General features: G+C 51.7%; 1 protein-coding gene across 5 annotated transcripts in view; it reads right to left on the bottom strand.

Moving 5' to 3' along the window:
• Positions 1-751: 751 nt before the first annotated feature.
• The window catches only part of C28H10orf71 (chromosome 28 C10orf71 homolog), a 30,097-nt gene continuing 19,908 nt past the window's right edge, over positions 752-10,940 (bottom strand). For all 5 annotated transcript variants that reach the window (XM_049103150.1, XM_025466340.3, XM_025466336.3 and 2 more), the window contains one exon: positions 752-7,019. In XM_049103150.1, the coding sequence (XP_048959107.1) occupies positions 2,609-6,880 (4,272 nt within the window). In that variant the 5' untranslated portion in view covers positions 6,881-7,019 and the 3' untranslated portion in view covers positions 752-2,608. The remainder of the gene's footprint in view (positions 7,020-10,940) is intronic.

Raw genomic sequence — 10,940 nt, 5'->3', positions numbered from 1 at the left:
TCAGGCTCCCAGTGCATGGAGCCTGCTTCTCCCTCTGCCTGTGTCTCTGCCTCTCTCTCTCTCTCTGTGTGACTATCATAAATAAAAAAAAAAAAAAAAAAAAAAAAAAAAAAGATTCTCCTCAGACCACTGTTAAATTGCTTACCATGCAGGACTATAACTGTCTTTCTTCTTTGTTAGATTTTAATTCTCTGGGTGTGAAGACCAGATCTTATTATCATGGTATATCTTTAGGTGCCCAGTGAAGTGCTTGGCAGCGAGTAGGGACTCTGAAAATGTTTGTAATAGGAGGGAGAGAGTAAAACAGAGAGTTAGGGAAAAGGAGAGGAGGGGAGGAAGAGAGGGAAAGAGGAAGGAGGGAAGAGAACATGATTTCCAAATGAGTTGGTGTTCATTGCTTTTGTCCCCTGGAAGCATTACCTGCTTCCTAGGAACATAGGCACCTTGCTGTCAGGTGGAGGTCTTCCCTCCGGCTGACCTGCTGCAGAGCCAGGTGTCCCAGGAATCCCTGCACCCTGAGTGGATGTTGCTTTCTGCCAGACGCAGTTCTCGCCGTTCCTCTGGCACATTCACAGGGAAGTTGGCCTTCATCTCCAAATATCTGCCTTTATGCTTTCAGCTCTACCGTAGCTCTGCTTCTGTTGTTTCTAAGACAGATGATGACTGCTTCCGCAAACATGAGCTACCCTTAGTGAAAATATATTTTTCCTTGTGGGGACACAGTTACCATTACTATGGTTTTAAAAAAATTTTTATTTATTTATTTATTTATTTATTTATTTATTTATTTATTTAACAGAAGGATTCTACTTTTGTTAGGCTATTCTTTTCCCTGGGGCCCTGAGAATTTAAAAATGAGATATCACATTTCCTATTTGAATAAGATGAAACCAAGGTGGGAGGATGCTTAAGCCACAGTGGCAGAGCCAAGATCGTAGCTTGTTTGTCTCACTTGCACCCCGATGAGTGACTCCTGGGAACCAGACTTCTCGGACGGCAGCCTGCCTGTGTTCCTGGCTAATCATCTGGTTGACTCATCACGGCATTGAGCCAGGGGGTTGGTGTAGTATTTTCACAATGAAATTAAGGTGTGGCTGTACTTGTTGGGAAAACAAATAGGTAGAAATTCCTGAATCCAATTCATGACCAAGAATAAGCTAGAGCCCTTGTATTTGTGCGAATCTGGGACTTGGTGAGTTCTGTGCCATTTTTTCTAGCCTGGGAATAGCATCTTTGCCAAAAGAACAAGGATGATGCATTTAGTGGGGTCCCATGGGACATGGGCAGCACAGTCCCGACAGCTGCCATGACAGCTGCCCTTGCTAAACAAGGAGGGAAGATGTGTTTGCCCCTGTCTTTCCCATAGCACAAGAATGAAGTTGCTTCAGCGAATGCCCTGGGTGGAAGCCCATGAGGACCAGCCTGCTTTCCTTCTCAGCACAGTTGCCCACAGTGGGCTTGTGCTCACAGACCGTCCCTGTTCTCAGAGGTGCAGAGATGGTTATTGCATTTTGCTCCCTTGACCTGGATCAGAGACTTCCCTCCACTTCCTCGAAGGCCAGGGAGTTGGGAAAATACAATTTCCTTTTGAGCACAGGGCACAGATAACAGTCATGAAATTGGGATACCTGGGGCCTGACTCAGGCCTTGATGGGGAGCCCAGCCCTGGGAAGGCAGGGATGATGCTGGGAGCTCGAGGAGGAGCATCAGAATGACATTAGGTGCTAAGGCTGCTCTGCTCAAATGTGAAGCCCCCGCGTGGCTGGCGGTGGGGGAAGGCTGGGAGAGCACAAGGCACTTAACCTACCAGTGGAGACCCGCCACTGCCCAGAGATGGAAGGTGGGAGTGGGACAGAACCATATCCACAAGCTTGTTTCACTTTTTAAAAGGTAGCCTTTTCTTTATCAGAAAATAGCTTTCAGAGGAAAGCTTCCTCAGTAAAGAAAACCCATTCTATCCAAATAAACATTTCTGCAGGGTTGCCTGGGGCCAGTCCTGAGCCATTTCTGCCTGGTGAGCTGGAAATGGCTCCTGCAGTGGGGAGGGATGGAGGCCCTTCTCTGGGCCCACTGGACCTGGAGGGGCTGGGCTGGGTGGTCTGCTCGCTGGGCAGGGCTGGGCACAGTGCAGTGTGCTGTTTCTGGGGGTCTTGGGAGCTTTCTCACTGCGTGAGCTGGCCCTTGAGAAGAATTAGGTGGGATGCCGGAGCAGAGCAGTTACGGTCATTAGGAATAGGCTGGACCCACCGCAGTGGCATGGCCAGAGGGGGACAGAGTAAGGGAGGGGAGAAGGAAGAGGGAAGGAGGCCAGATCCAGGATCAGGGAAGGAGCTTAGGAGGGACCCGGTCATGCAAACTGTGCCCTCCCAGGGAGGGGAGGCCCAGGAAGCCTTTCAGCTGGGGTTTTCTCAGAATCCCCACTTCCTTTGAGACTTTAGGGATCCCACATGGCTAAGTATGTGTTGATTTGTGTATGTGTGTGTGTGTGTGTGTGTGTGTGTGTGTCTGTGTGTGTGTGTCTGTGTGTGTGTATGTAAGTGACTGTTTTGGGGAAAGGGGAAGTAAGTTCTTCTGGGTTTATTTGAGGGGGGTTAGTCTGCTGTGGTTCTCAAGAAACGCCTTCTGTGGCAAAGTCCTCTAGGTCGTTGGTGGAGATGATGCCCAGGTGTGAAGCATCTCCCTCCTCCCCCAGGCACCGCGGAGGTGCTTCAGGGCACTGGCCTGCGGGGTGCTGGGTGGGGTCGCCTCGAGGCTTTGGGGCCAGCTGCAGGCCGGCCTCACAGGCTCTCTGGGACCCAGGGCTGGCCGCCTCGGTGGGGTGAAGGCCCTGCCTTAAGAAGGTGGGGGCAGAGAGCTGAGAGGAGCAGCGCAGGGGCATCAAGGCTGTCACGGGCAGGGGCCGGAAGTGGGGGTACAGCATGTAGCGAGCAGCAGGTGTGTTGGGTGGGGGCAGCTCGGGGGAACCTCCCTCAGAGGATGGGATGGGGACCTTGACATATTTGCCCGTCTCTGGGTCATAGAAGGTCTTGATTTTCACCTGGAGTGGCAGATCGAAGACAAAGTACTCTCCAGATTGGGGATCTTGGAGGACCTTCTGGGTGGCAGGGTAAGGGGGCAGAGGTGTAAGGGACTGGGGTCCCCCAGGCTGCCTCCTGAGTGGCTCTGAGAAGGCAGACACTGAGTGGCGGTGGATGGGAGGCGGCAGGGAGCGGACCGTGGGGAACCTGGGTCGGGGTCTCTCTCCAGGGGACGGTGGCCTCTGCTCCCAGTCCTCCAGGCAGGGCTTTTCTTCTCCGGTTTCACCATGTTTTTCTTGCAGTTGGTCGGTCTTTCTCCTCTTGCTGGCCAGCTTTTTCGCCCGCCGTAGGGCCTTCTCTGTTTTGGGGGGCACCGCAGGTGGCTTGCCGGCCGCTCTCTCCAGCTGAGCCGGAGGCTCTGGTTTCTCAGGGAGGCCCACAGAGCTGGTGGCCGTGTCCAGCACCAAACCTCTTGGAGAAAGTGTCCGGAGGTCTTCTGTGCTTGGCTCAAGTTGGGGGTCTGAGCCAGCTTCCCATGTGAGGGCATGTGTCAGGTCCTCCCTGCGGGCAACCCCAGCAGAGTAGGGGCTGGCCCAGGGGCTGGGGTGAGGAGGCTCCCCTGGCAGCAGGCCTGGCTTGGTGGGGGCCTGGGAAGCATCGTCCCAAATGCTGCTGGTGGCAGGGGAGCACGCGCTGCTCTCATCCAGGGAGCTGGCATTAGGGGAAGTTGCCATCTCACCAGGAACCAATCTTCTCCCTGGGGGCCCTGCTCTAGGTGTAGACAATAAGTGACTTTTGAAATCTTGTGTGTGCTCTTCCCAGCACATCCCCAGCTGCTGTGGGGGTGGCTGGTCTTCTGGGTCGCCTTGGGGCAAAGCGATGGTGGGGATGCGCCTTGGAGCATCCGGCTTCCCCTGGTCCATGGAACTGTTCTTGCCTTCCTTTGCCGCAACCTGTCGTGGCTTCAGCCCTTTATCCTCTCCCATGAGTGGAGGAGATGGGACATTTCTTGTTGGGACTGGCTGAGGAGTCTCCATCCAGCCCACCATGCTGGGCACCTGCCCATGGTCCATGCCCTCCCAGGCTGTGTGCTTCAAGTGTGTGCCCTGCGTGCTAGCGGGTGTCGGGGTATTGGCCATTTCCTGGCTCTCAGGGCCACAGAGACCACCAGCCTCTTCTCCCCAGCCTGGCTTTGGCAAGTCCTCCTCTTTGTGGCTACTGCCCAGTGGGTCCTCTGATGACAGGGTCCTCAGAAGGGGCAGCATGATGGGTTTTATCACGGGGGTGGCCCTGAGGGTGTTGTCTTTAATTGCAAACAGTATGTGCTTGTTTGAAGTGGAAGATGGTGAGGGGGTAAGGTCTTTGCTTGTATCCTTACTTCCCCCCATCCAAGTGCCTCTGAAGTTAGCTTCCTCTCTCGACGTCTTCCTGGGCCTACATCCAGACAAACCTTCCCCTTCTCCTTGCAGCAGTCCCCCCTTGCTGTGCTCCTGTATGCACACCGGCCCGTTACGTAGGGCACAGTGCGGCAGCTCATCTTTCCCCATCGTCTTCTCCTTCTCATCCTTCTGACTGTCTCCTGCATTTCCATCATTCCTCCTGTCTTCCTGCTGGCTCTCGCTGAACCACGTTTTCTGCTGATCCTCAAATGAGGCAAAGGACTGGTCTGAAGAGCTGGTGCTGAATTTGGCCTTACTTTTGAAGCCTGGCATGAAATCAGATTGTGTGTCACTGTAAAACACATCTTCTTCCTCGGGAGAGAGGGGCCCTGGGGAGAATTTCTGGTTAAAGTTCGGATTCTGGAATCCTGCCTCTCTCTCGGATTCTGTTTCTTGAGACACGGATCTCAAGAACCCCTTCTCTAGGCTGGGGGTCCCTGATTTCTCTGCAGCCTTCCCTGCTTCAGGCTCTCTGCTGCAAAGCCTCAGGGACAGGTGCTTCCTGGGGCAGCGTTCCCCAGAGTCTGGACACTCGGCGGACTTGGCAGTGCCCATCTCTGGTTCTCCGTCATCCTTCTCGTAGCTGTTTCTGTCATCTCCCTCCCCGTTGACACAGAAGGGGGCTTGGGTGGTAGCTGGAGGTGAGCTAAGAGTTAGATAGCTGTCTTCAGAGGCAGCACCAGGGTCAGCCTTAGGGTCCTTCTGGGTACTGATGTGTGACCCAGAAGGGCCGTCAGCTGGCCTCTCCTTAGAGAGCTCGTTTGGAGAGCTCTCCTCAAGCCCATTGGGAAGGATGACGCCATTGCTCATGGGTTCTTGCTTGCCTCTGGTTTTCTCCTCAAGGCCTTTCAAGAGAGGTGACGGACTGTATGTGCTCTTAACACGCTTCCGCACATCCTTAAGGTTGAACAACAGGCTAGGGGCTTTGGATTTGTAGGTGTCCCAAGATTGACATTCACTGGGCTCCTTCTCTTGGTACCCGTTGAGCTGTCCTGAGGGAGATGGGGTTATCTCCACCAGCTGACTGTCAGGTGGATCCAGGACATGCTTGGTGGGTATGACAGGGGTCAGAAGCTTACTGATGTTAAAAGGAGGACTGTAATGCTCATTGGGGTCCATGGGCATGTCAAGAGCCTCGTTTTCTGGAAATTGTCCCTGGGGATTGTGCTTTGTATACAAGGCTGGGCCTCTTCTGGTGGCCTGCTTCTTCTCTTCCGAAGCATCTGGTAGACTTTCTTTCCTTCCCTTGCTAGGCTTTGGTTTCCTCCATGGGGCCTGGGTCGGCTTCACCTGAGGGTCAGGCTGTGAGCTAGAAGCTTCTCCCTCCACAGGGAATATCTGGGCTCCTGGATCTCTAGCTCCCCAGGATCCAGATGTGGTGAGAGCCCCTGCTGTCAGCCTGTTCTCATCCTGACTACAGCTGGCCTGGGCTTGGCAGGGGGAAACATGGTGTTCAGGGGCCAGGGGCTCTCTTAACAGGGGTGTGTCCTCATAGTGCTTGGGAGCCTTGCTTTCTGGGACAGGGTCAGCAGCCTCCTTTCTCTCAGGCAGCCTCGGTTGGTGGGCATTCCATGACTCAAAAGCACTGTTTTCACTATGAAGAAAGGTCCCTTTGCGAGGCCAGTCCTTACCCCTTCCAGGCTCGCCCTTGGCTGGCTTGTGGGGCGAAGAAGGGAACTTTGGCTCAAACGAGTTGGCCACATTTTCGGGTGTTGGGAGGAAGCTGCTGGAGTTGTGACTGGCCATTTCAGGATTCTTGGGGGACTCCTGCTCTCCGTGCTTCCTGCCAGGCTGATGGCTATTCTGATGGGCACTAGAGACTTCAGCAGGCACCCTCCTGACAGTCAGAAAGGCAGAATCGAAGCAGAAGTTGATGCCACTTTCTGGAAGAGGAGCAAATTTGGGGGGATTTTTGAGAGCTGGGGGCTTACTGGTAGGAGGCCGGCTGTCACAATGTTGGCTCTCGGTCCTGTCAAAAGATTTGATTAGCGATGACACTTTAGAAACAGGCTTGTTGCTGCTCCTCAGGCCAGAAACTGGCACCTCCAGTCTCCTCTGGGCTGGTGTCAGTGGGGGGCTGCTTTTGGGATACTTTTCCTCTCCTTGAACATACTTGGGTAGCTGTTGGAATGTGGCCGCCCAGCCTGCATGCTCGGTGCCTTGTGATGGTAACTGGCTCCAAATGCTGCTCTTCCTGTGGGTGTGGCTCACCGTTCCCTGGTGAAAATTTCCAAACACCTGGCGGCTGATATCCGGGGACAGGGTCAGGTCAGAGTCGTTAAAAGATGTGTCCTCTGAGATGCACAAGCTCCGGAACGCCCGGTCTGTGAGGCTGCTCACTTCCCTGTCCGCATCGTCCAGCACACTGCCGATGCTTGAGGAGTCGCTGAACCCGTCCGTGCACTTCTTATTCCCCTGCATCATCCACCAGCTGGGAAGACTGTCCCTGGTCAGCCAGAGGGTGCCTCTGTGTGACGATTCTGGAAGAGCAGCCCTCTTCCCACAAAACTAGAGCTTCCTATTGACCAGATGCAATCAATTGCACAGTGTGGTTTTTTTTTCTCTGTAAAAGAAAGACGTGTAGGGTATGAATAGGATATCCAACTTAGTGGCTCCATATGAGAACTACATGCTGGTCTAGATGGGTAATCGTACCTTTGATGGTTAATTTTATGTGTCAAAACCTGGTCAGGCCCCAGTGGCCAGTTTTTGGGCAAATATATCTAGATGTTGCTATGAAAGTATTTTTTAGATGTAATTAACATTTAAATCAATGGACTACGAGTAAAGCAGATTCCCACCTTCTGTAATGTGGGTGGGCCACATCTCAAAGACTGAGCTCCCCAGAGCACGGGAGAATTCTGCCTCAGGTCTCCGGACTGGAGCTGCAACACCAATCCGCCTGGGTCTCCAGTCTGCTCTGCAGATGTCACACCCGCCAGCAACCATGACTACATGAGCCAGTTCCTTAAAACAAATCTCTTTTTATATCTACACATGCTATTGGTCCTGTTCCTCTGGAGAACCCTGCCTGGTACAGTGCCTGTGGTTCAGATGTGCCATTTTTGTGGAGAGGTCTTCCCTGACATTCCAGGGGGTGTCCCCTCCCCACATTCTCTCACTGTGCCCAAGAGGGTACAGTCCCCAAGAGCCTGTAGCACCTGGGCTCCTGAACTCTCTAACTTACCAGTTAGAGAGTTGGGTGACCAGTGGAAGATGCTGGGGGGAGCCTGGAGGGAGCCAGATTCCCCAGCATTTTCCCTCCATCCCTGTTCCTGGCTGTGGCATGGGGTCCTGGCAATGCTGCAGTCTTCTCTAACTACGGCCCCCTCCCCTGGGCTCAGACTCTCACTGCTCCCCTTGCCCCCTGGGGATGTGGGGAGGATGGCTTCCTCACTTCCTGAGTGGCTCCACATGCTGGGCTCTCCCTAATTCTTATACCTCTGTTATGGTCTCTTCATTAGATTTTCTTCTTTTAAAAAAAAATGTGGTGAAATACACATGAAATAAAAGTTACCAACTTAACCATTCTAAGTATACAGTTCAGTGGTGTTAAATGCATTCATATTGGTGCAGCCATCACCACCATCCAACTCTAGAACTTTGACAGCATTCCCCACTGAGACTCTGTATCCGTCAGATATCAATTCCACTCTACCCTCCACCTGCTGCCGATGCAGCCCCTGGCAGCCACTGTCTACTTTCTGTCTCCATGAATTTTATTATTCTAGGTCCTTCATATGAGTGGAATCACACAGTATTTGTCTTTTTGTGACTGGCTAATTCACTTAGCATGATGTCCTCAAGGATCATCCACTTCCATTCAATTTCTTTCCTTTTTAAGGCTGAATAATAGTCCACTGTATGTTTATTCTCTTTTGTTTATCCATTCATCTCTCAATGAATATTTAGGCTGTTTCCACTTTTGGGTACTGTGAACAATTCTGCTATGAACGTGGGTATACAAATTACCTGTTCAAGATTCTGCTTCCAATTCTTTTGGGCACGTGGAATTGCCTAGACATGGAATTGCTGGATCATATGGTAATTCCATTTTAAATCTTTTGAGGAAGTTCCTTACTGTTTTCATGGTGGTTCTATCACTTTGCATTCTCACCAGCAGTGCACAGAGTTCTAGCTTGTCCACAGCCTTGCCAGCACTTGTTATTTTATGTTTTTGTTTTTTTTTTTTCATGGTAGCCATCCTAATAGGTGTGAGGTGGTATGTTGCTTTTCCTTCTGGGTCCTGTCTGAGGAAGCTGCTTCTGCTGGGACCCTGACCACTACTGCTGGGGTACATCCTTCCACTGCCTGGAACAGTTCTGGCCCAGACAGGGAACAAGTCAATGAATACATTAAAAGTTAGATAAAATAGCAGGTATAGACCCTAGAGTGGGCCCAAGTGGTGGGCATTTGGGACAGTGAACATCTGGCAGGGTGCTCTGAGTCCTCAGCTGACAGATGACATTGTCACATGGTAGCTCCGTTCACATCAGCAGCAGAAGCCGGCAAGGCTGCATGCTTCCCTTCTTGCCTGGCTGGTCAGAGTGATGACACCACCAGGGCTTTAGGGGATGGAAGATGAAGATGCTCCCAAGGGGGAGGTAGGGCCTGCACATCAGGCATCCCGTGTCCTCTCCTGGTCCCCCATGGGGGATAGTGCATGAGATGTCCCACCCAGGTCTGTTGCTGCTGTGCCAGTGGCATTGTGTTTCGGTCCTGAAGGCCAGCCTTCTTTGGGCTTTTTGTTTGCTTGTTTTACTGTATCTTGACCACAGCCTGATGGTGAGTTTCCAGTGCTGACTTGTTGGCAGGCTGACCTGGTTTTGTGAATGAGAAAACTGAGCTGGCTGTGCTGGAGGAAGGAGGGACCCTGAGTTCTAGTGAACTGGATGAGCCAGCTCTGTGAAAGCTTCTATTTACATGTTCCTTAGCCCTGCCTTGAAAATCAGGGCTGTGTCTCCCCAGAGAGGAGAGTCCAGGCCTTTTAGAAGGCCAAGGACTTCTGCTTCAGCTTTCAGACCCTGCTGGCTGGCCAACCTCACTCCCTTTCCCACTGGCTTCTCCTTCTGGGTGGCACAGCGCCTGTCACAGGGATGGAAGCATTCTGATGTTGGGGAAGTTCTGGCCTTTCTTTTTTCCTTCTTTTTTAAGGATTTTATTTATTTATTCGTGAGAGACACACAGAGAGAGGTAGAGACATAAGCAGAGGAAGAAGCAGGCTCCCCAAGAGGAGCCCGATGTGGGACTCGATCCCAGGACCCTGGGGTCACGACCTGAGCCGAAGGCAGACCCTCAGCCATTAAGCCCCCAAGGAGTCCCTGGCCTTTCTTTTTTTTTTTTTTTTCCTGGCCTTTCTGATCAAAGGAATAGTCCCTGTTGTTTCCATTCTGTTGGTGCTGTTTCCTCCTGCTTCTAATGCAGACACAAAGCCAGAGACAGAGTGTGTTTGTTTGCTATGGCCAACGATGAACCACAGAGTGCTGGCTTGCACAACAGAAATTTAGTATCTCACAATTCTGGAGGCTAGAAGTCCCAAATCAGCTGTCAGTGGGGTTTGTTCCTTCTCTGGGCTGTGAGGGAAGGTTCTGTTCCAGGCTATTCTCCTTGGCTTTTACATGACCACCTTCTCTCTCTTCATATTGTCTTTCCTGTGTCTGTGTCTCTGTGTCCAAATTTCCCCTTTTTATGAAAGCACCAGTCCTGTTGGAGTAGAGCCCACCCTATGATCTGATCTTAACTAATTACATCTGCAATCACCCCATTTCCCAAATAAAAGCACATTCTGAGGTCCCCGGGAGTTAGGGCTTCAACATATAAAAGTCTGGGGGATACAACTCAACTCATAACACCAAGGCATTGACTTTGCAATGACAATTAAAAGGCAACTTGCCTGGTGAGCAGAGTAGCCCTGGGTCCCTGACAGCATTGCTGAGCTGTGAGCATGTGCCAGGACTACCTCTTCTGGAAGTTGTGTTATTGGGGTAGGGTGGGGGATCTTAATGGCTTCGACCACTGTGAGTCAAGTTTTCTGGACCTTGAGGTTCTACGTATATAGTTAGGGGAGGCTTCAGGTGTCCTGAATGCTGGGATCTTAATCTTAGCAATGGCTGTACTTGTTAATGGTGATACTGGGGTTTCCATACTTCCACATTTTAGAGGAAAATAAAATAGTTGGAGATTTAAATTTAGAATCTTGGAGTTAAGTAAAAAACCTCCAGGCAATGAAATCCACCCCCGCCCCCGCCTCACTATTAGCAGATACTTGTTATTTTTTTGAACACTCAGCTTCCATCTTTCTCCCCTGAGTAAAAACATTTGATGGTTTGGGGGGCAATTTCTTCTCCCCACTGTGTTTAGTGTTGGTGGGGCTGAAAGTCAAGGTGCTTGCTGAGACCTCCCTGGGCCAAGCGCAGATGTGAGACCCAGGCCATGCCCCTGTCCTGTTTCTCCTGGGATGACACCAGGATGGAAATACGCTTGG

This window comes from Canis lupus, chromosome 28, assembly GCF_003254725.2.
Source record: "Canis lupus dingo isolate Sandy chromosome 28, ASM325472v2, whole genome shotgun sequence".
Taxonomy (NCBI): domain Eukaryota; kingdom Metazoa; phylum Chordata; class Mammalia; order Carnivora; family Canidae; genus Canis; species Canis lupus.
Note: the sequence above shows the minus strand (reverse complement) of the source record. Positions and strands in the feature narration are given on the sequence as shown.